A 22175-nucleotide genomic window follows, 5' to 3' on the forward strand; every position below is an offset into this window, starting at 1 on the left:
CCAATCAGACAAGATCACCCAGAAAAAAAAGAAGAGAAAAGGAAAGAAAAAACAGAAACAAGGGATTAAAGGATCGTCCTCAACTATTCCAGAAAATAAAGGTAAATTATATTCAAGAATAACTACTTTATACATTCAGCTATTGTAGTTATTTCGCTGTATAAAATAGAAACGTGTGATGTTTTGTTTTTTAAATTTAATAAAAAATGATAAATCAACAAAGGTAAACGTAAAACGTAAAAGGTGTTTGCCTTTGTCCCCTTAGTTTAGATCATATTCTGTCTTCAGGATATTTAATCTTGAAGTAAGCTGTGTAACACAAGACGAGTCAGGTGAAAAGCATCATCCCTCCAAGCTTTTTTACACTTTATGCAGCAAAACACAACAATGAAAGTTTTCTTGCAGTTCACTGGTTTGTGTTTTACCATCCACGTAATATTTTACTTCTTTCCTGGAGTTCAGGGTTTAGTTATTTATACCTAACTAGCTCAGAAATCTGCATTGAAGGATTCCACCAGGTGGACTTTATAATAGCAGTTGTGTTACAATGAATTTATTCATGTTACAGCAATTTCTTGTTTGTCAGTTGATTAGATTTTTTTTCCAGTATTTTTGTAGCAATTTAGCAATAGGTTCTCATTTAGAAAATAGCCTCAAACCAGAACACACTTTGTGATGTTTAGCTTTTTTTGTGTTTTGAACTTTCTTTGGGGAATTTATAAATTGGCATTTAATGCTGACATTTAGCTCTTTGTAATGTAGCTTTTCATCCTGATGCTCTGAACAGCCACTTTTCTGCATCATGCAAACTATTGTCTCCATCCTTTCACTTTTATCAGCATCTGCATCTCTTTAGCCTACTGCTCTTTTTCTTTTGTGTGTGTGCAAATATTAGCAATATTTTCCAGACAATCAAAAATGAAATGTGTGATGAGTTAATTTCTGTACCTTTTTCAATGTTTTATGAATAAATAAAAATGTGGGAGAGGCTTAATTCTGAATCAAGCCTTCTTACCATCACTATCTCTGCAACACAAGCTGTTGTCCTCTTTCATAGACTGACAAAACTGTCAAAACTAAGCTCTGCAAGATTTATTTAAAAGTTAAAGTGAGTGCAGTGATTCAAAATGAGAAATTATGTTTTTTTTCTTTGAAAATTATTTTTTGGAACTAAGATTAATCCTATCAAACAAGTATACCTGTATAAAGAGGAGAGAAAATGTGTTTTTTTTCAACATAAATAAATAAACAAACAAGAAGACATTTTATGTTAACAAAAACTTGTATTTACTTATTATTCATTATTTGCAAAATCTTGAAAATTTAGTTCACGTTTTCTGAATATCACAAAAACATCAGGCAAGATAAAGGGATCAAAATCTCCAACAGACAGAATTTGTATCACATGCTTCTATGAGGAGGCGACAGCAGGAGTCACGTGATTTTAATCATTTGCTTGTCTCTCTTGCAGATAAACGATTGTCCTCTGAGATCTCGCCGCTCCTGTGTCCTCAGGAACAAACCCAGATCCAAGAGCAGCTTCCCAAGCCCAAAGCGAGCAAAAAGAAAAATGCCAAACCGGGCTCTGGCTGCAGCCAGAAAAGCAAAACACATCAAAAAGATTCACAGGCTATGGTTGAATTGACTGATGACACCAGCAGCAGCAGAGCCATGGCGCATGAGACTGGGCTTGGTATGCAGGCTAGAGAGAGCCTGAGGTGGGAAGGAGTTCTACAAGACCCCCAAGAGGAGGCCAAGAGGCTGGAGCAGTACAGAGCCAACAGGCGGCAGCGTTACATCGCACACAGAGAGGCTCTATTAAAAGACACCCAGCAACCCTCAAGAGAAGCTTTAATTAAAAAAAAAGACTGACCTACAAGAACATGGAATTACTGATCCTGGAATTACAGATCCTGAATGAAGAAAAAAATAAATGAGAGCCACCTCAAAATTGGTTTGTAGATGAACGAAACAGCCATCCCAGTTACTTGAAAATGGGGGAATTCTCCTGAATAAATGGATGAAGTTTATGTGGTTTTTCCAACAACAAACATTTAAAACCTCAAACTTTTTCTAAAGGGAAACAATGATGTCACCCAACTTGTTTAAAAAAGTAAAAGTATTCTTATTTTGACCATTTCTTTTCTACTTCAGTTCTGCTCGTCTGCACAGCTGACTCATAACAAAGTAGCTGACATAGGAATGTTGACACCTAAGGCTGAGGGCTTGTAAGGCCTCATTAACAAACAGGTCATTTGTAATAGGACTGATTCTATGGGAGCTGGTCTCAGAGTATTTGCTCTGCATGTTATTAAGTATTGGTTGAACTACGGGAAGGTCATTAGAAAGTGATCTGAAATAATGGGGTTATGAGGAAGGACACTCCAATGGATGATCTCTACACCATGGGTTAAAAACAAGGTCCAGGGTGTGCTTGTGACATTGAGTGGGTTCATTTACGTTTTGTGTGAAACTAATATTATCTAAAAAAGCTGCAAATGCATTTCCTAGACAGTCACTGGGGTCATCAACATGAACATTAAAATCCCCTATTATTATAATTTGATCAGAATCGAAAACAGTAGTTGGTAGGATGTCAGAAAGATTCTGAATACGGGCTGGGAGGGCAATAAATAATTATGAATAAAACTGCTTTTTGAGTCTTCATGTTTGGATAATTTATAGACAAAATGATGTTTTCAAAGGATTTATAATAATGTTTGACTTCAGTGCTAAGAGGTAAGCTAGACTGTGATATTACTGCCAAACCACCTCCTGTCCCTGAAATCCTTGGATTTCTGATAGTTATAACTGGGTTATAGTTATAAATGTTTTGTAAGTTGCTTAACATGTTGAAACCAACTGTTGTGGTGTTACCAGCAATCAACAGCAGATGGCAGCATCTCCCAACCACAAAGACAGCTGTGCTTTGAAACTTTATTGTGAAGGAACAGAAAGAAAAAAGTAAAATCAACATTCGTAGTAATTTTCTTTGCTTTTTAGATTGATGATACAGCGTTTACAAGAGTACTCAGCATTTTTATCTTTGGTAACTGATAATACTTCCTGTGAACACGTGGGGAAACAATGAGTTACCTTGCTATTCATGATAGATAAAATAAACTAAACATCTAGGCAGCAAATGTGACTTAAGATGAAGCAAAAGTTGGATTACAAAGTGTACTCCAAAGGTGAAAGTAAGGGTTTGTGATGAGCCTGTTTAGGCGTTAATGGCATTTTAAACCAGAGTGACTGAGGGAGAAAGGGGAAAAAAACAGCACATCTGGTGTGCATTTTTTGTTGAGTGCATTTGTTAGAGTTTTATTGTTCCATGGTGGTGGGTTTTGTCACTGTTGCGTGTTTCAGCAGCCCCTTTTTAAAGTGCTGACCGCCCCACTTTCTGCCGCCCTAATCCCTCTTCTCGACTTGCTGACCGGTTCACAGACGCAGCCGATTCTGTTTTTCCATCCTGTTGAAGGGGACGCCAATTTAATATTAACAGTAGAGGACACACTGATGCTTCCTGTTTGGGATGTTTCTTGACTGAGGAATAAATCAATGAAAGAAACTAATATATTTACAAATACATATTAAAAAAAACTCAAAAGATTTGTTGTTTGAGGTATCTGTTGTAACATGGACCCCCCCTAACATGAGCTGCACATTGTTTTTCAGTCTGCATCAGAACATGGATGTAGATCTCTCACTGGTTGATTCTTCTCCATCGGTGAATATTTTTTTTACAAAACCTTTCAGTTAAGCTTTTAGCTTTTTAGGTGGAGTGCTGCAGATGAGCAGACAATCATGACATCTGCAGCCACCTCAGGTCGTCCGATCTGTTGGGGAGAGGAGAAGGAAAGATGGATCCACACCTTTTGATGAAATCTAATGTGAATTTCTCCCAACATGTAATCTATCTCTTTAACTGAACTGCCTTAACTGGATGAAAACTTTGAGTTTAAGGTGTAAAAACAATATTACTAAATCTGAAGGATTTCCAATTTCTTTCCTATGTTATTTCATCACAGCATAGTTTTCAGATTCAGTGAGATAAAACCAAACGCACTATCAAAAATACACTTCTGCTGGGGTAGAAGCATTTGAGCAGCGTGTTCTTTTCTGACAGCACCAAGGATGCTATACAGATAATTATAGGATGTTAGTCTCACATACTGAGCTTCCTTCTTGGTAATGACTTTTCCAGAAGACAGCCTCTCAGCCACTGCAGACACAGCCGGATCAAAGTTGAGGCCTGCTGCAGCTATGACCTCATCATTTCTCCAGGTAAACAAAACATACACAATAGGGTAAAAATAGCCAAATGGTGTATTCTGGAATATAGAGAGAATTAGTCCAGGTTTTCAATTGAAGTTTTATCTTTTTCTTACTTGAGGTACAAAGCGAGGAATTTATGTTCCTGAATGTTTCCTTTCATCACCAGCTCAGTGTATCCTTCCCCATAGCCTGCACACAAACAAAAAAAGAGAGCAATTAAATCAGAGTAAAAGCAACAGGTCAACACTGTAAATTGTGGATATGTTGCTAAAGAACCTTGGCTGTGTTTTCATCTAAAATGTCTTCAGATGGAGACCTCAGTGAGCAGTAGTGGGCTTTAAACTTCACCTGCAGAGGTGTTCACGCTGTGCGTTTTGTACCTGCATATCTGATGGTTTTACCCAGTAGGACGGTCCAGTAGAAAGGAACTGAAGTGAGTTCAGTTTCTTTTCCCAGCATGTTCAGAGCTGCCACTCTTCCTTGACAGTAGAAAAATGTCAAAAGTCCAGTTAGAAAAATAAACAAAGGCTACGAGAAGTTTTTCAACAATAATTTTTACAGTAAACTCAGAACTAACTAAGATAAAGGTGGCACCTTATATTGAGAACAAAGTTTAACACTGTCAAAACGGGCTCCTTAAAAATAAATTTAAAAATTCTTACCCCCTTTGAAGATTTTCTATAAATAAGCAAATGTCCTAATACATTGTCTTACCAAGAACTCGTATTTAAAAAACATTTCAGTCACTTAGACACGTTTTATCAAACTAATATTATTTTATTGAAAAACGTTCTTAATATGGTTATTTTCTTGGAAAACAGAACATTTATTTAGAACAGACATTTATTGTTATTTGAAAGTCTTTTTACTTTTGAATTATTCCTTTTTGCAGTGCATTTTAACAGCGTTGAAAGGTTCAAACATTTCACTGTTTGTGTAGTGCCTAAAATATGTAATCCAACAAGTTTGATCTTGAAATTAGCATTTTGAAATGAAGTTCTTTCTAGCTTTAAAAAAATATGTTGTTTTTGCTAAGTTAAGGTAATTTTGGAGCCCAAGTGGTTTGATGCATATTTGTATCTAAAGGCTTTAAGGGGCAATGACTTTATTCTAAAACAAGCTTTTTCCTCTTTAATTTTGAACACTAAACTCCTATGTTTTATTTTTTAAATATTCTTTTTCTGTATTTCTGTGACAGAAACCCTTTTTTTTTAATTATTGTTCGTTACCTTGTGCTTGAGCCATCTGCCAGTGTCCGATGTTCACCAGCTGGTTTTTGGCCATTGCCAAAGGGAAAGTGGCCAGATCACCTGCACAGAACACATCTGGGACATTTGTGCGCATGTACTGCCAGGAGGGGGAACAGAGGAAGAAGAGAGATCATCAACAGAGCAGAAAACTCATTCGTTTTCTTGTCATCACAGAGGAAATACATGCTGGCATGAAATGTCTGTAGCCCACAAACTGAAAATCAAAGCACAGCGAGACGTTTTTACAACAAAGGGAAGACCCACCTTATCAACTATTACTAGCTTTTTTGGATTCATCTGTATTTTAGTGCCTTGCAGGAACGCTGAGTTAGGAATGCTACCTGTTGACCAAAGAAAAGAAATGAAGGCCAAATATGTTGAGGCTGTTGTTTTTGGCCTGTCTTGTAAAGAATCACATAAACCTTAACCAAATCCTGATTTAAAGGTTTTGAAATCCAAGGCATTAATAAAAAAATAAAAATAAATAACTAACATAAATTATTACACACACACAGTCCTATAAACCATTTTATTTGGGTCATTTTCAAACAACAGGAATTTAAACGTCATCTTTGAAGATGCAACCACAACCAACCATAAATGGAGGTTTGTAGATTAACAAATACATTTCTATCTTGAAGTTTTAAGCAGTTTTTGTTTAAAAATATCAAATAAACCTTAGGTTAAATTATGAAAGCTAAATAAATGACACTGCAGTTGCTATACGCCCTCATATGACTGTGTGTTACAGGGACAGGCTAAAAAAGAAAGGTATGCAGTAAGGTAAAGGAGTTTATCTCACCAATTCCCACAATCAGCACATCCGTTGGGATAACTTTTCCACTTTTAAGCACAACTTCCTTCACCTGTTGGTGAATCAAACACCAGCAGAGTTTAGTTTCACCTTTTTCACTAAGCTTAAAACGAAGGTTGTAATAAAGTATCCGGGTGAAGCATTCCTCCTCACCTTGCCGTTCACGCCTTTGATTTCTGTCACAATGTCATTCATGTAAAATTTGATGTTGTACTCTGACAGCATCTGCAGAAACAGAAGGAATGATGGGTAAACAGAATGACCTGTTGGTAAAAAGAAAAAAAAAGTCGGATGTAGACAGTTACAGCTGTTACCATCATTGTTATTCTGCCGACCTCCCGACCCAGCGTGTTCTGGTATGGAAGCTCACTGCTGCCAATCACAGTGATACTGGAGGCTTTGTCCAACAGATATGACGCAACTTCCATCCCTGTTAAATAAAACATGATCAAAATAATTGTAAAAACACATCATGAAAGTTTGTACGTTTGTACTTTCATGGACGTTATGGTCCAAGTTACTGAGGACATCTCATATAATAGTTACTACACAACTGTTTTCAACACAAATGTTAAAAATATTCTTTCTTTTTTTTACACAACTATTACAGTACCAACAAATGAAGTTCCTACGAGGACTACGTTGCTGCCCATACAGGCAGCGTGGATCTGCCGGGCGTCCTCTGGTGTCTCCAACATCATTATGTTCCTAAGCTTTGTGCCCGGAACATCGAGAGCCTTAGCTCTGAAAGACAGATGATGATGACCTTAGCAGTTTCACAGAGACTAATGTTGTAACAAGGTTTTTAAAAATAAAGAGGAAAAAAGATTCTGATTCTGATTTAATGATCTTTTCTAAATCTGGTAAATATTTGCATAAAAAGGGAAGAAAAATGTCTTTAAAACTTTAAAAAGTGAGTAGTTTGAATTTGAAATAAAATAGTGTTTGTTTTCAGTTATCTCTGATTAGAACACCAACAAAGTAGCTCCTCAGAGCCACACAAGAAAGCCTTCAGTCAAGTCTATTTAAAGTTTAAAGAATAACAGCAGGAGATGTTGGTTTTTATGTAAATGTTTAATTCTTGCTGAGGACATCTGCAGTAGGTTTTTTTCACTTTAGGATTTGTCACTCATTTTTTATTTAAATGCAAACATTTTATACAATAAGTCTCACAATTCTGCCCAACAACTCTGTCCCAAAACTCACACAGAAAATTGCAAGTAAAGCTTTGGCATAATTTCGATAAGGAAGATCTACCTCACTTCCAGGTAAGCTGGGATTGTACATCACTCACTCTCCACGGCACTCATCAATTAAGCCGTCACTTTAAATCAATAGCTAAATAAGCCAAACACAATCATATTTTTGCTTTTGAATTCATGGATGTATGTATATTTCTACATTCTAGACGGTTTTGCCAGACCACCTCCACCCCGTCCTCCTCCTGGACCAATGCTTTGGCATGGACTGGCCCTCAAACACCACCAGCATCTAGGCTTTAGGGTTTATTTTATCGGTCTAAGCTTACCCCAGCATGCAGGGCGTCAGTGGCCCATTAAAGACTGTGGACTTAGTTCATGCACATCTTTTGTATCACAAATAAATCTTTATTTACAGTCCTAAGATCTCTCCTTATTGAAATAACTATAACTCTACATTCATGTTTTTTAGACTGCCAGAAATTGGTTTAAAGTATAGATCTGGTTTGATTACATAACTATTTGGTCCTTTTTTCTGTGCTTCTTGTCTCAAGTTATCCTGACTGTAATCAATGGCCTCCAAAAGGCCTTGGTGCTGAAGGAAATACCTGCACACAGACAGAGATGTTGTTCAGGATGTACCTGCAGCCTGTGGAAATGAGGAGCTGGTCATAGTTCTGGACTAAACCATCATCAAATGCAACTGTCTTCCTATCTGTGTCCACTGACAGCACCTGCAAAGATGGTGGTGATGCTTTAGCTTCAACTTTTACCACTGAAAGAAAGTTGTTTTTTTTATTGTGGAAGAAATACATGTTCTATTTAATCCAGCTTAATAAACACAGGAAGAAAATATTTAACATGTTTCAATTGAGATAAAAGAAGAACTCACTTCTTTCCTGAGCCACACCTCAATATCATACTGATGGTAAAACTCCATCCTCCTCAGAACAATGGTGTCACTCTCCACATTCATGACCTGTGGAGAGGGAGCAGGGGTCTGGGGTTTCAATACTGGCAGTAAATTGGATGGTTATCTCCTAAACTCTTGTGTTCATGTCATCCGCTGAACCTTGCTGAGCCGAGTTTTGTCGTAGGGCAAAAGGTGATCTCTGGAGACCATGATGATTCTACCACCAAACTTTTCTTGCCGGAGCGTTTCTGCACACATCAGTGAAGCAATTCCTGGAGACAAACGTACCATTACAAACACTCAGTAAACATATAAATACTAACTTTTGTTTTAAATCATCCATGTCGACCATTAGGATAACATTCAGAATTGAAATGGAATAAAATATTAAAAGTTATTACAGTTAACGTTTTCTTATATGATCTACATTCTGTCATGAGGACTTCTAATGCATATGTGTCACATTTGTAAATGACCCCCCCCCATTAGTATGTGAATCCTCTCCCCACACACAGTCTGGACTCGCCTCCTCCAAGCAGCAGGATGGTGTGAGCAACTCCTGGTACTGCACCTCCCATACTGCGTATTCGTTTCTGCTGTTTGAGGTCCTGAATCGTGCAGTGAAGATAGAGGTTCATAGGTTTTTAAATAAACTAAAAGTTTTCACTTATTTTGCTTACATATGTTAGGACATATAAACTTTGACAACAATCACATTTTAATTAAATGACAATCAAAGTGTGGCCTGAATATACTTTTTTATTTATTTCAGCAAGAAGTTTCAAAACTAGTTTAATTTAGTAAATTAATAGACACAATGTTTTTCATTTTTGTTTCAATTGTTTTTATATTTTTTATTTATTCTTTTCTGTTTTGGCTCTCCTTAATGTAATGTTTCATCAAGTGCACTTGATGAACCATGCATACTAATACTTTTTCCCCACTTTTAGTTGATGTTTTGAAAATATTAGGTCAGTAAATTTTGTTTTTATTTATATCCTAAGCTTGGTGACTATATGTGCTACCATTCATGTGAGGTAGAAGCTGGTTTAACCCTTGTGCTATCTTAGATGATCCCATCCTTGCATTGATGTGTTCTCCCTACCATGACAAAGGTGGATAAAGGTGGAAAGATTTCAAGTAATCCATGGACACCAGTGAAGATCACAAATCATTGAAGAAAAAAGGTTCAACACACAGTCTAGTGGGTCTAAATGACCCAACTCCCAATGTTAAAGTGCCTAGGATAGCACAAGGGTTAAGGTCTGTAAACTTCAAAAATGTGAAAAAGCCTACTTTCTTACTTAAATAACTGTAAAAAAACGAAATTGTTGCTTTTGTTTCCCCTTCTAAAGTCTAAGCATATACAAGAACAAATATGTTTTGCCTTTAAAGGTCTTTTAAAGTTTTTACGTGCACTCCTCTGAAGATTACATTAACAAACTTACATTTGTAGTTACTTACCTTTCTGTTTACAGTCACATACACTTTACTGTTTTGAATTTTGACCTTTGAAAATGAAAAGAGGAAAAAAAAATAAAAGGTCAGTAGGTCTCCTTAAGGGATAGCATGAGGCCATCTCTCCTATTTGTACCTTATGGCAAGGTAAGGAGTCAATGCCGGGGAACTCCTCCAGATCTCCTGTGCAGATGTTGAAGCAGGAGCCGTGCCATGGACAGCGCACTCTGTTTCCTGAAACAACCCCTGAACACACACACACAGACACACCCAGTCAGGCATACGATTCATTAGTACAGACGGCCAACACGTGTAATTTAAGTTAAAGACGCTATACCTTGGCTGAGTGGAGCTCCGTAGTGCGTACACTGGTTTCCGAGGGCACTATATTTGCCTTCATGGCGTGTGAGCAGCACACTGTGATGTCCAATTTCAACTTCCTTCATTCTCCGATCACACACAGAGAGACACAAAGACCCCTTCAGTCGAAAAACGGACAGTCGAGAAGGCATTCGAAAGTCTTACATGTCGAAACAAAATGTATGTTTATATAGTTAGACATACTTTTGTATACATTAACATATACACATATATCTGACTAATTACATTTTTTTAAAGTTATTATTGAATCGTTTGGTTTTGAGTTTAGATTTTTGTTGATTTCTTTTGATTCTTCAAAGTTACTCAGAATATTTAGAAATTATATTAGCCCTTTCCTCATTTCCATTAGTGCTGTTTCCCAAATGTTGAATTGTAATTCAGTATTACACGTGTTTATTTGGTAAGGAAATCTGATTTTCTGTTTCTTATGGCTTTTTTTCTTTTTGTTGTAAACTTTTTGGATTATGATGTGATTTTGAAGTTTTTATTTTCTTTAGTGTGTAGTTATGTCACACCTTAACTACAATCATGCAACAAAATGTTTGTTTATTTTCAAACACATTTTTCATCCTATGTGCAAGATAAAATAGCTTTCTAGTAAATGAATGAAAGCTCATGTTATGGAATTGTTTTAAACCAGTGTTGCAACTTTGTTGACATTGCATTTTCTAAACATATACGTTTTAAATGCTCCAAATATAAATTTGAAATCATTTAACCCTCCTGGATATATTGCAAACCTCCAGTTATCTTTAAATATCTGTTGACAAAGTCAGTCATCTGGTGCATACTGTATATTGCTTTTACCATGAAGAAATACAACTTTCTCAAAGTCCCAATCTCGTCTAAATCATTTATTGATCATGCTGACATCATTTAAAATTATATGGCTTTCCGGGACTGTGACAGATTTGGATGCAAGACAGAGATGAAGTGCACATACAATATTAAAAAATGGCACATGGGGTCATGTTCTGTTCCAGATTCTATCATTTCTTCAATCATTTGACAATATTTTTCCTGAAGAGAACTAAATTATTTTAGTTAAGCGCATCAAGTTGTGATAAGATCAGAACTATTAGTTGCTATTTCTGACTCTGCTGCCTTGAAAGCATCAATGGCTCATTAGAATTAAATTCAGGACATAGATGGACAAATGGAGTGATAGCTTTTTGCAATTTGAGAAAAACAAAATACCCAGATCGGAAATTATATAATATGTATTTATGAAGTCTATTTTAGTTAATTGGAGCTAATCCTGCTGAAGGAGACCTTTGGTTGATCTTCCAAACAGTTGGGTGTGCTACTAACCAACAACATTTTAAAATGTGCGTATTTCACGGAAAAATGTGAGTGAGTTCAATGTCTTTATGATATGTTTTCTTTTCTCAAGACTTTTGGATTTGTATGAGGAATGTTTAACTTGAACATGTAATTTTAGCATGCTAACTTCAACTTGTGTCCTAAGCCTCTGCACTACAGAAATGTTTGTTAGTTCAGAAGCCCTTAAACCTAAATTAAATATTCTGAAACTGCTGTATAAAGGAAAACCTCCAAGATTCTTTCATAACGTTTAAATAAGTGACCTATGAGATTATAGTCAAGCTGAAGCAAAAACAAGTTATTTTCATGTGTTGACACAAGATTGGAAGTGGATAGTGGAGCATATGTGTTTAAAAATAGAGGTTTTGGATTGTCCATTTAAAAATATATAGTTCAGCTTCCTTACTGTCCATCCTGCAGGTCTGACTCCAGACACACCATTGCTGTCAGTTCATCTGTGTCCTCTGGATCAGAGTCTGCACAAACCATTTCAAATCAGATCACAAATAATAAATAATAAAGAAAACCTTCAAATAACGTCTCCAGCTTTAAGACCGGCCTGTTGACTGTTTTAATATTTTATAAACGGCTAAAACAATGTAAATGTACACATAGATGTAATATAGTACTTACTTTGTGTGGTCTTCCACATGTTATACTTTCAACTGCAACTTTACACAGACACACAAACCGGATACTGCTAAACCAACAAAAGCTCATCAAATGTTCAGCTATAAGCAGACAAAGCTTGAGTCTGACGTCATTTTTCTATCTTGTGTGCAGATGAAAGATAAAGGATTGTTGCCATAAGCAACTGGCTCCATATCTGACGTAGATCCTTCAGGCCAGAGGCTGCAAAGACGGGAAAGTTGGGATTAAAAAAAAGCCAAATATCCTTAAAAAAGTTCCTTTTGTGTTTCCGGCGAATGCGATGTCTCTGCAGTGCGACTGCTCATGTTCAGCTCTGCTATTGTTCCACAGAAAGACTAATTTGGACTTTTGTTTGTCATAGTGGCTACATAGAGAAAGGCTGACGAGGCTGAACGCTGAATGAAAGTTTAACAAAAGGCAGCACACAAAACCAGAGCGGGAGGCTATCGTTCAGACACGTTTTAGCTGTGATAATAAACCAGTTCCTAAAATTTTAATAGTAAATGTGCAAACATTTTGTTTGTTGTTGTTGTTCTCTATTAATGCATTGTTCTTAGAAATGATAATACTCTAACTTATGGCTTAAAGTAGGAAAAACAGATCTATGTTTAAACAACTGTTAAAGATATGCAGTCATATCAATGTTCTATTTTTAAGTAAATAGCATAATATTTTGATAAAAAATGTTTTAAAAATATTGTCAAAGTTTCTTAGACATAAAGGGGACACATTTGTCTTGTTGTATCTAAATACTTTAACCTACATTTGAAGAAATCTTTAGAAAGAAATCTTTTGTTCCTTGTGCCATCAGGCAAAACCACTCTATGGCGGAGCATCTAAGAAGCAATTGCTTTTGATTAATTCAACCCACTGATTTTTAAATGATTTAATCCATTGAATTTTAATCTATATAATCCATAGATTTTTTTTAAATCAATTACTTTTTGAACCATTAACTTTTATTGTTTTTAAATGTGTGTGTGTGTTTTAAGATTGTCAGCAGATGGCCATTTTTAAATATCCTGAGGGATTATTAAAGACTATCTATTTTCACTCATAAATGAGCTTTTTAAAGGTCTTTCCACAGTAATTCTTACACTGGTCACTAGTGTGTTGCAGGGCGACACACACTCACCTATAGGGACACCAATTAACCTATCAAGCATATTTTTGGGCTGAGGGAGGAAGCCGGAGTGCCCGGAGAAAACCTACACATGCACATGGGTAACATGCAAACTCCACCCAGAAAGGTCCCAGTTGGAATTTGACCAAAGTCTATATAATTATTTTTATTATAATTTACACCTAAAAAAAATAATTTATTCTTGTAATAAGCTAAAGCGTGCAAATTTAAAACGTCATGTTTACGTTGATGTCTTGCAAAGCTGTCAGAAAATAGATATCCTTTTGATTCACCCAAAGGACCTTCATGCTATAGTATGTTTTATACGGATCCATTTTTGAAAATATTTTATGATTTACAGATTTAGATAAGGAATTCCATAGTCAGTTCCATAGTCAGCTGTACTACGTAAACTTCCACTTTTTTAGGACCAAACTAATTGTGACGCAGAAAGAAAACTATCCCAATAACATAATGACTAAAGTACAAAAGCACAATGACATGTATGTTTTTTATTTGACCTTTTTATTTTCATGCATTTTTTTCCAAACTTTTGTTTTAGGAAGTACTTCTGGGTTTATTGTTTGAGTTTTCCCATGCTGTCCCTCTGCGAGTCATTTTCCACAGTAAACATTCAGCTTAGTTTTTCCTTTTTTACAGTTTTCTCTGTTCGTGCTTTGATAAAACATAATTTTTAGCCTAAACCTGGTTCTAAATTTCTTGTAGTTTTTTTTTGTTTCGTTTTGTTTTTTAATCATTTCAGAAAACAATATTACATTTGTGCCCAACTGCGACACTATATCTGCTTTGCTATAGTTATATACGGTAGTTGCTACAGGCTCTTTTTTTTTTTTTTAAATATTGCTGTTCTTCTAAAAACACACAAAATAAAAGAAAGAAGATGGATGTCTTTTACATCATTATCCTCTTGTTCTGCTGGAACATGGAAACCAGTGTTGAATTTTTACAGCTTGTGTTGCTTTGGGTTTCTCTTCTGACACGTGGAAGGCGAATCTTCTCCATCTTGGATTCTATCTTATTGTATGGACAAACTTTTAGATGCTCCGAGATGGACGGCACATTTCGGAAACACCAAGCATCCACAGGAGAAAACAAAGTGCTGAACTGCCAAGCCTGCAGAGATGAGCAAATGTTGAAAACATTTTTGGTACATGTTACATTTCCTTCCTAATAAGGCGACAGCTCATATCTTTTCCCAACACATCAATAATGTTCAGGCCCTGAATTTGAGGAAAAACGAGACAATTATGGAAAGTAATTCAGGACCAAACTCAAACTTTTTCTCTTTTTTTTAAAAATCTCTTTATATTCAAACTTTTTTTCTTCTTTTTACAACTAATGCACACCAGGAATCCAAAACAAAAAAAGAAATTTCTTCCTGTTCTTGCCATAAACCAAGGTAAATCAAATGTGAAATTTCCTCCAAAGACTGCGGGCAAATTTAAAAAAACCTGAAACCTTAAGGGCGAGGGGATCATCTTGACTCAAAGGCTGAATCCAAATTCGTCCGGCTTCCCCCTATCCCTCTAATTGTGAGGGCATTTGGAGGGATGGGGTGTTCCAAATAGTTTTTTCTGAAAGGGCTCTGTGGCGAAAGTAATCCGACGATAAATGTTTTCTTTACGTGGGTGTGCTCTGAAGCACAGAAGTTTACACGTAAATGTAAGTAATGATTTTTGTTTTAGCATGACTTTTTAAAGTTATAAAACTGATGTCATGCATTTTCTGAGCGCTGGCAGCTCCGCGCTAACGCGGATGACCGGTGACTGTTGATGATGTCAATAGTTAGGAGTGATGTCCAAATGAGAAGACACTATTTTTCCATAAAGATATGTTTAAAGGGCTAAATGCAGAGGTAAGGAGAAGCTACAGGGGAAGAATTCAGATTTGGCCACAGTTGACATCAGCATGTCATGAAAGTGATCGGTGTTTATGCACCTGATCTACTAAAGGAGACAAAAAATCTATTATGGACTTTACCTCTAATCTCTGTAGAGGAGGACACCTAAAATCTACTGTGGCAGTAAATTTCAGACCGCTTCCACAACTTTTCCGAAAGAAGTATTGACTTGTCACAAAGGGCCTGATTCAGACAAGTGTTGCTTTAAAAATGATGAAAATTGAAGCCAAAACGCTGCCAGAGAGTAATATTAAAACTTACTTTATCCAATTAATGTAGGATCAAAAGCTCTGTGCTTGTCTTGCCCACTTAAGCAGATTGCTTGAGACCCCTGAACTTGTGCGGAAGATGGATGCCACCTTGGAGCAAGTTTCTGCCCAGATTTGAGGGAAGACTGGGCTAAATTCACCCACTTCTCATTCGGATCAATCTCTGCCTCACACAAAGCGAAGAGCCAGTCAAGGACTTTGCCGGCAGTACAAACAACCTGCTGGCGCCCAAAAGTATTTTATCTAATCAGACTCCCCGAAGGAGCTATGGACAACTGTCCTTGGCTCCACCAAAACAAAGCCGCTTCTACAGAGTGGACTACAGCAGCTGTTCTTGAGGGTTGATAACTGCAACTCACCCCCTCCCTGCTTGTCCTCGGCTTACCAACCCCCTCCCTACCTCCTCTGTGAGCTGCCCGGAAGATGTGCCTGGCTCACGGAGCTGCACCTGATGGACAGACTCACGGGGGGCCCCCCACTCCCGTCCACCACCGTTTCCCCCCTGAGCCTCATGTACTGTGTCTTTGTCTGAATATGTGCTATTTGTGTTTAAACGGTGTAGTTTTTTTCTTGTATCAACACATTGTACGCAGTGTAGGGATACGACTTTTTTTTGTCACCAAACCCAACCCCCGGCCCTCTTCGTGGTCCATCTGCATGCCATACAAAGGTGCGCCGGCGCAGGTCATCTAAGGCGCTCGGCTGCATTGACCTCAGTAACCTCTCGAGATGTGTGTGTGTATCCTGTGTTGCTGTTTGTCTGACCTTCTTCATCGAGATGTACTGGAACTGAGTTTCTCCTTGTTGGGATTAATAAAGTTTTCATTCATTCATTCATTCATTCATTTAGACTAAACACATCATGTGACCTGATAGCATAAACAAAATGAGCGTATTGGTCATTTTAGTTCATGTCACACTCCAATAAATGGGGAAAAAAAACATTAAAAATATTAAGTCTGACACAGAACCAGGCAAAAGTAAATATGTATGTAGTTATAACCTTACACACCAAAATAGGACAAACATGAATCTTGACAGAGGCTGTCATCTTAAACCAAAATTTATTTTGATCCCGCTTACACTATACAACCCTAGCGACACAAGACCATATTGACTGCACTCCGCATTGTTGAAACAACTTCAAGCACTTTAACTCCCAAGATTTAAAAGAAAAAAATCTAGAATAATCCCAGAGTATGTAATCCTGAGCCTCTTATGATCACACTTACCTTCTGCTTCACCTTCCACTTGATCTTTCCATGTGAGGACGTCTTCTCCCAGCAGAGGGTGACCATCCCTCTCTCTTGCAGCAGAGACGAACACACCTGCCTCATGAGGGGGGACACCAAGGCCAGCTGGGACAGGGACAAGCTGTCCAGGAAACTGGCTATATGGCATAGGACCTCATACGGAAGTGAACTTAAAGAGTCATCTCCTCTTTCATTTTGACCTCGTCTCCTCTTTTGGGCGTCGGAGGAGTCGGTCATAGACACAGGAACAGTGGGATGCAGGCCGAAGCAGCCCAAATCCGGACTGAAAAGTAGGATGAACTTAAATATTTGGTTTTTATTTAGAAATATTTACAATAAAACTTTAGGAAAATGAATCCTGTGAGTGAGATACATGTAAACCCCTTATTGTATTGTATTGTATGTAATTTATGTAATATTTTGTTGGTCTCTATACATGGATGCAGTTTAGAAGACTTGTGTTTATTTGGCCTTGTCTCTACTTAACTTTTCTTTTCCTTTGAAGTGAAATCTTCCTTAATTTTAATGGACTGTGCCAATGATAATTGTGATAGTTGTGCACAATGTACTTGGTGGCTCACACTAAACCCAGGGAAGGGGAGTAAATTTCTGCTTAGCAATAGTTTGGTTTGCATGAATAGTTTGATATTTAATGTTAAATAAAATGTAGGAAGTTGTTTTAGTCATTTAGCAGTTCATTTTGTAAAACTGTTATGGAAAAATCATTTTCATCACAATTATTATCACAATTTTATGTGTTTTCAACATAACTTTTAGTTTAGAGCAATGGTTTAGCCCAAAGTCGTCTTAAAAGACAGAATTGTGATTTATATATATTTTCTAATATTTTTCTTTTGTAAAATTTGACTTTTTGACCATTGAAAATAAAGAATATAAAAAGTAGGAGTTCTTAAAAAAATCTGACTAAAGCAAGGATGGTTTCCCATTTTTAATCTTACAAAACTGTTAATTAAGAGTTAATGTTAAAAGCTGGCAACAAATGTCTGTATTCTGATTTAAAATATTGATGTTGTTTCATGTATATCCACATTACACATACGTTTTATTAAATTCTTGCAATCAATCAAATATTTTCTATACTTGCCATGTTTTGTTTAAACATCTGTGAAAGCAGTAGTCTGTTCGAGTCTGTCTTTGACATCCTGAGGACAAATCTACATTTCAATGTTAGGGTCTAAATTTTCTAGATTTAAAGCTACAGCTGATGTAAATTCTGCTCATCATTCCTTTTTTTAAGGATCCAAATACAAAAACAACACACAAGATTATTGTTAAAGAGGATTCAGGAAATAATGAAGTTGATTTACTAAACGCGTCATTATCTGTTTGCAGTTACTATCTTGGCCTTTTCTATCAATGCTTAGAAAACCGTGTTTTTCTTTTTTGTTCTTACTTGTAGTTGACAGTGGCCTCATGAGTTAAAGGCTGAAACCTCCTCTGGTTGTAGGTGCATCCCAGGTATGCCAGAGGGCATCGCTGCTCAAACCAGCCATTCACGCTCATTTGAATGTCACAGTGGATGTTCCTGTAAACAACCACAAAAGTCATCACTAAAACTAAAGTTGATCAATGTCCTTTCATTGGTCATTTTAACATTTGTTAAAATGAATGTTTTCTTTTTTTGATTTAATGTTAACTGTGGGCAACATTAAGTTTATTACGTTGACTGCTTTAAAGAAACAGCTTTGCATCTCCATGTCGATACAGGAAACTCACTTATAATGTTTGCCATATTCTCTGCGCTGGAAAGTGCGTCCACAAACAAAGGTAAAGGTGGAGTTTGCCTTATGGTGACGGCTAGTGACGCCCTCCACTTGCAACTGAAGGTGCAGCTCCAGTGGTTTGCTTGCAGTCAGGTCAATGAGTGACATGTTTTTCCCGAAAGGAGCGGACTGGAAGTTGAAGGTCTGCGTGCCTTCGTCTGTCAACAGGCTGTCTGAGCTAACGGTCTCTGCAATGAGGTGACCCCTACACTCTTTCTCCAAGGAGCATAGCAGGGACGCCTGAACAGTCAAATAAAATGACGTAAAACATTTTGAAGCTAGAATGAACATGATAAAAAGCAAAAAAAGACACTTTTCAGACAAAACACACTCACACAAAGGAGCCCATCACAACGATTTCTATTAAAAATGTTTTTCATTTCTACAAACAGATATAATTTAACAAAAAAAAGGGAAATCTAAGCTAAATTATTGGAATTAACTTTTTGTTATTACAAGAAATACAAACCTAGAAACGTGCAATTCATAAATGAGACCGCAAAACCACAAACAAATGAATTAAATGAAACTAATTCGAATAACTTGAGATAGAAAGATTTACTTAAATCGCTTTAAACATTAAATCTTACCCAAAAAATTACATGGTTGAATGTTGAAACATTCTAACATCCAGATAAATTACTATATTAAATGGATATTTTTACACTCAGGACCTAAACATTTGCCTGCCTCATCCACAAAACCAACATTTCCCTCTGATTTTATACAATCTAATGATTTTTGGTGATTAAATTTTAAATTTTAAATCATGCGCATTTAAATCTCAGTTTTTGCAGTTTTAAGTCAATTAATCAACCTGGTCTATTCCATTTAAAAAAACTGTTATAAGAAGATTATAATTGTGTAATCTGTGTAGGATTTTCAACCTCTGTGGTCGACTCAATAGGCCAGTTGTCTCACCTGAACTTCCTCCCACACTGGCATGCTCTCCACCCCCACACCCAGGTCACTGGTATCCACAATTTTAGATTCCTTCTTGTAAAATCCAGGGTTGCGGATGCGGCTGTGCCTTGCAGAAAAGCTGGTAGGGACTTTAAAGGTGCGCACTGTGATGATTTTCATTGGCTCCACGTGTCCGTACACAAAGGTCTTCTTCGGTTTTACAGCAGAGCACGAGGAAGATGGTGTGGGACATGCACCGGCCACTGCTTTGGAGCTGCTAGATGCTGCTGCCTCATCCTCTTCTGTCAGAGTATTCAAGCCTTTTCTATTCCCCTTACTCTTTCCTTTTCCTGCCACAGCAGTCGCTTCGGTCTCCCGACAGCCACTCATCTCCATACTGAACATGCGCTCCCAGGCATTATAGCTTTCCAAATTATCAGGATCCACATTTGAGGCCCTGGCAATAGCCTCCCTTTCTTCCTGAGTGAGTACAGGCTGGTTTTCGACCTCACCATCATCTTCACTCTCGTTCTCACTGGGGAGGTTGATGTTAAACTTGTTAAAAGACTCCCAAAGTGTTTGACTTGCTTCTTCTGCAGCTGCCCTCTCTGCTGCCTCCTTGTCCTGTGAAACTTTTTTCTTCTTCTCTTTTTCTTTTCTTCTTTCCTCTTCTCCATCCTCTTCCTCTACACTCTGAAGCAGCTCCGGGAACAGATTCTTCATTTTTATGGAGTGAAACAGCTGCTGCTGGTCTTTCAGGGCCAAGCCCAGGTCAAGACATTCACTTTGCTCTTTCAGCAAGTTCTCATGCAGCTCTGTGTTGGGATGAGAATGAGCATCGTTGACCGGCCAGCGGTTCCACTCCATGGAGCAGCACACCACGCTGGCTGGACACACCTGGAGGTGGGCTGCCCTGGAGGAGCGCGGCAGCTGGACCGGACAGCCGTACTCTGCATTGAGGCAGGGCACTCTCACGTTGGGACAGAGCAGCAGGTGATCCTCCTCCTTGCACAGGTGGAAGAGGGCGCCGCAGAGCAGACGGCAGGGGATCAGCGCACAGCACACTGAGGCCTCCACCCGAGCCCTGCAGCATCGGCTGTAACAGGAATCGCAGTGGACGTGCTGCCGCTGCCTGGAGGCTCGAGAGCGATGACTCTGACCGAGCCAAAATGAAAAAGGATTTTCATTCATGCTGCATTAAGTTCCAAAAAATTAGGTTCAAAAAAGAATTATGAGAGACCTAAAAAACATAACAACATACACTCACTAGCCACCTAATTAGGAACACCTGTCCAACTCCTTGTTAACACAAAATTGTAATCAGTGAATCACACGGCAGCAACTGGGATTGTTACCCACAAGCATCTCTAGGGTTTACAGAGAATGGTCCAGAAAAGAGAAAACATACAATGGCCAGCAGTTCTGTGGGTGGAAATGCCTTGTTGATGCCAGAGGTCAGAGGAGAATGACCAGACTGGTTGCAGCTGACAGAAAGACAACAGTAACTCAGATAACCACTGGTCACAACCAATGTCTGCAGAAGAGCATCTCTGAACGCAGAACACGTCCAGCCTTGAGGAAGATGGACTCCAGCAGCTGAAGACCACTCCGGGTGCCACTCCTGTGGCATTTGGATGATTGAGTCAGAATTTGGCATCAACAACATGAAAGCATGGATCCATCCTGCCTTGTATCAACGGTTCAGGCTGGTGGTGGTGGTGTAATGGTGTGGGGGACATTTTCTTGGCTCACTTTGGGCCCCTTGGTACCAACTGAGCATGATTACAACACCACAGCCTATCTAAGTGCTGTTGCTGACCATGTCCATCCATTTATGACCACAGTGTACCATCGTCTGATGGCTATTTCCAGCAGGATAACGCACCATGTCATAGAGCTGGAATAACCTCGGACTGGTTTCTTGGTAATGTCAATGAGTTCCCTGGACTCAAATGTCTTCCACAGTCACCAGATCTCAACCCAATACACCACCTTTGGGACATGGTTAAACGGCAGATAGGCATCATGGATGTGTAGCTGACAAATCTGCAGCAACTGTGTGATGCAATCATGTCAAAATGGACCAAATTCTGTAAGGAATGTTTCCAGTACCTTGTTGAATCGATGCCACAAAAGATTAAGGCAATAGGGGCTCCAACCAAGTACTAGCAAGGTGTACTTAATTAAGTGGTCGGTTAGTGTTACAATAAAAATAATTTTCCCGCTAACAAGTGAAATAATTATCAATGGTTTGAGGTTTTTTTTTACACAGAGACCAAAATCTTACCATCTTTTTAATCTTCTCCCATTAAGTTTCCTAATGTGAAGCAACACACTGATCCCCCTGTAGGAAAAGAGGACACCTTTACTTTCTAAGACTCTGGGATCAATCCCCAAAACAAACAGAAACAAACACACAATGACTGAAAGTCTTATGATTTAAAAAAGGAACAATCTGCTTTTGCCTTACCTATCTGACTTTCCAAGAAGAGAACCGCTGACTGAACTGCCATGTGCATTGAAAGATCCAGTGTTTGTGTTAAGTATGTGTTATAAATAGAGCCGGGGCACTGACTGAGCAATGTTGCACAGGTGGTCAGACACGTGGTTTAGGTTAACAGCCCTCCAATCCATTCCAATAAAAAGACGGATTCATAA

At 37.9% G+C, this 22175-nt stretch overlaps 2 protein-coding genes across 4 annotated transcripts; both read right to left on the reverse strand.

The window, feature by feature from the left end:
* Window positions 1-2923: 2923 nt before the first annotated feature.
* Window positions 2924-12597, reverse strand: aifm5 (apoptosis inducing factor mitochondria associated 5). 3 transcript variants are annotated; one of them, XR_002291648.3, is made up of 19 exons: window positions 12247-12597; window positions 12020-12089; window positions 10247-10356; window positions 10046-10155; window positions 9916-9960; window positions 8978-9059; window positions 8611-8723; window positions 8431-8517; window positions 8181-8272; window positions 6953-7083; window positions 6654-6769; window positions 6493-6564; window positions 6328-6391; window positions 5790-5866; window positions 5505-5622; window positions 4656-4750; window positions 4389-4464; window positions 4174-4278; window positions 2924-3836 (listed from the first exon to the last, which is right to left on the reverse strand). XR_002291648.3 is itself a non-coding variant. In XM_011483251.3 (19 exons), the coding sequence occupies exons 1-19, from the start codon at window positions 12263-12265 to the stop codon at window positions 3803-3805; spliced, it is 1620 nt and encodes a 539-aa protein (XP_011481553.1). In that variant the 5' UTR covers window positions 12266-12597; the 3' UTR covers window positions 2924-3802. The 3 variants fall into 3 exon arrangements, 2 of the variants coding, with proteins under 2 accessions (XP_011481553.1, XP_011481555.1); XM_011483251.3 differs by having other exon boundaries at window positions 4656-4754; XM_011483253.4 differs by having other exon boundaries at window positions 3703-3836; window positions 4174-4222; window positions 4656-4754.
* Window positions 12598-14113: 1516 nt separating this feature from the next.
* fbxo40.1 (F-box protein 40, tandem duplicate 1) lies at window positions 14114-22119 on the reverse strand. The gene is made up of 7 exons (XM_023962849.2): window positions 21988-22119; window positions 21805-21861; window positions 19536-20672; window positions 18568-18854; window positions 18245-18376; window positions 16810-17113; window positions 14114-14521 (listed from the first exon to the last, which is right to left on the reverse strand). Exons 2-7 carry the CDS (start codon window positions 21805-21807, stop codon window positions 14300-14302), a joined length of 2085 nt encoding a protein of 694 aa, XP_023818617.1. The 5' UTR covers window positions 21808-21861; window positions 21988-22119; the 3' UTR covers window positions 14114-14299.
* Between the last annotated feature and the right edge of the window lie 56 nt (window positions 22120-22175).

Source organism: Oryzias latipes, chromosome 14, assembly GCF_053564925.1.
Source record: "Oryzias latipes strain Hd-rR chromosome 14, Olatipes_Hd-rR_3.1".
NCBI lineage: Eukaryota > Metazoa > Chordata > Actinopteri > Beloniformes > Adrianichthyidae > Oryzias > Oryzias latipes.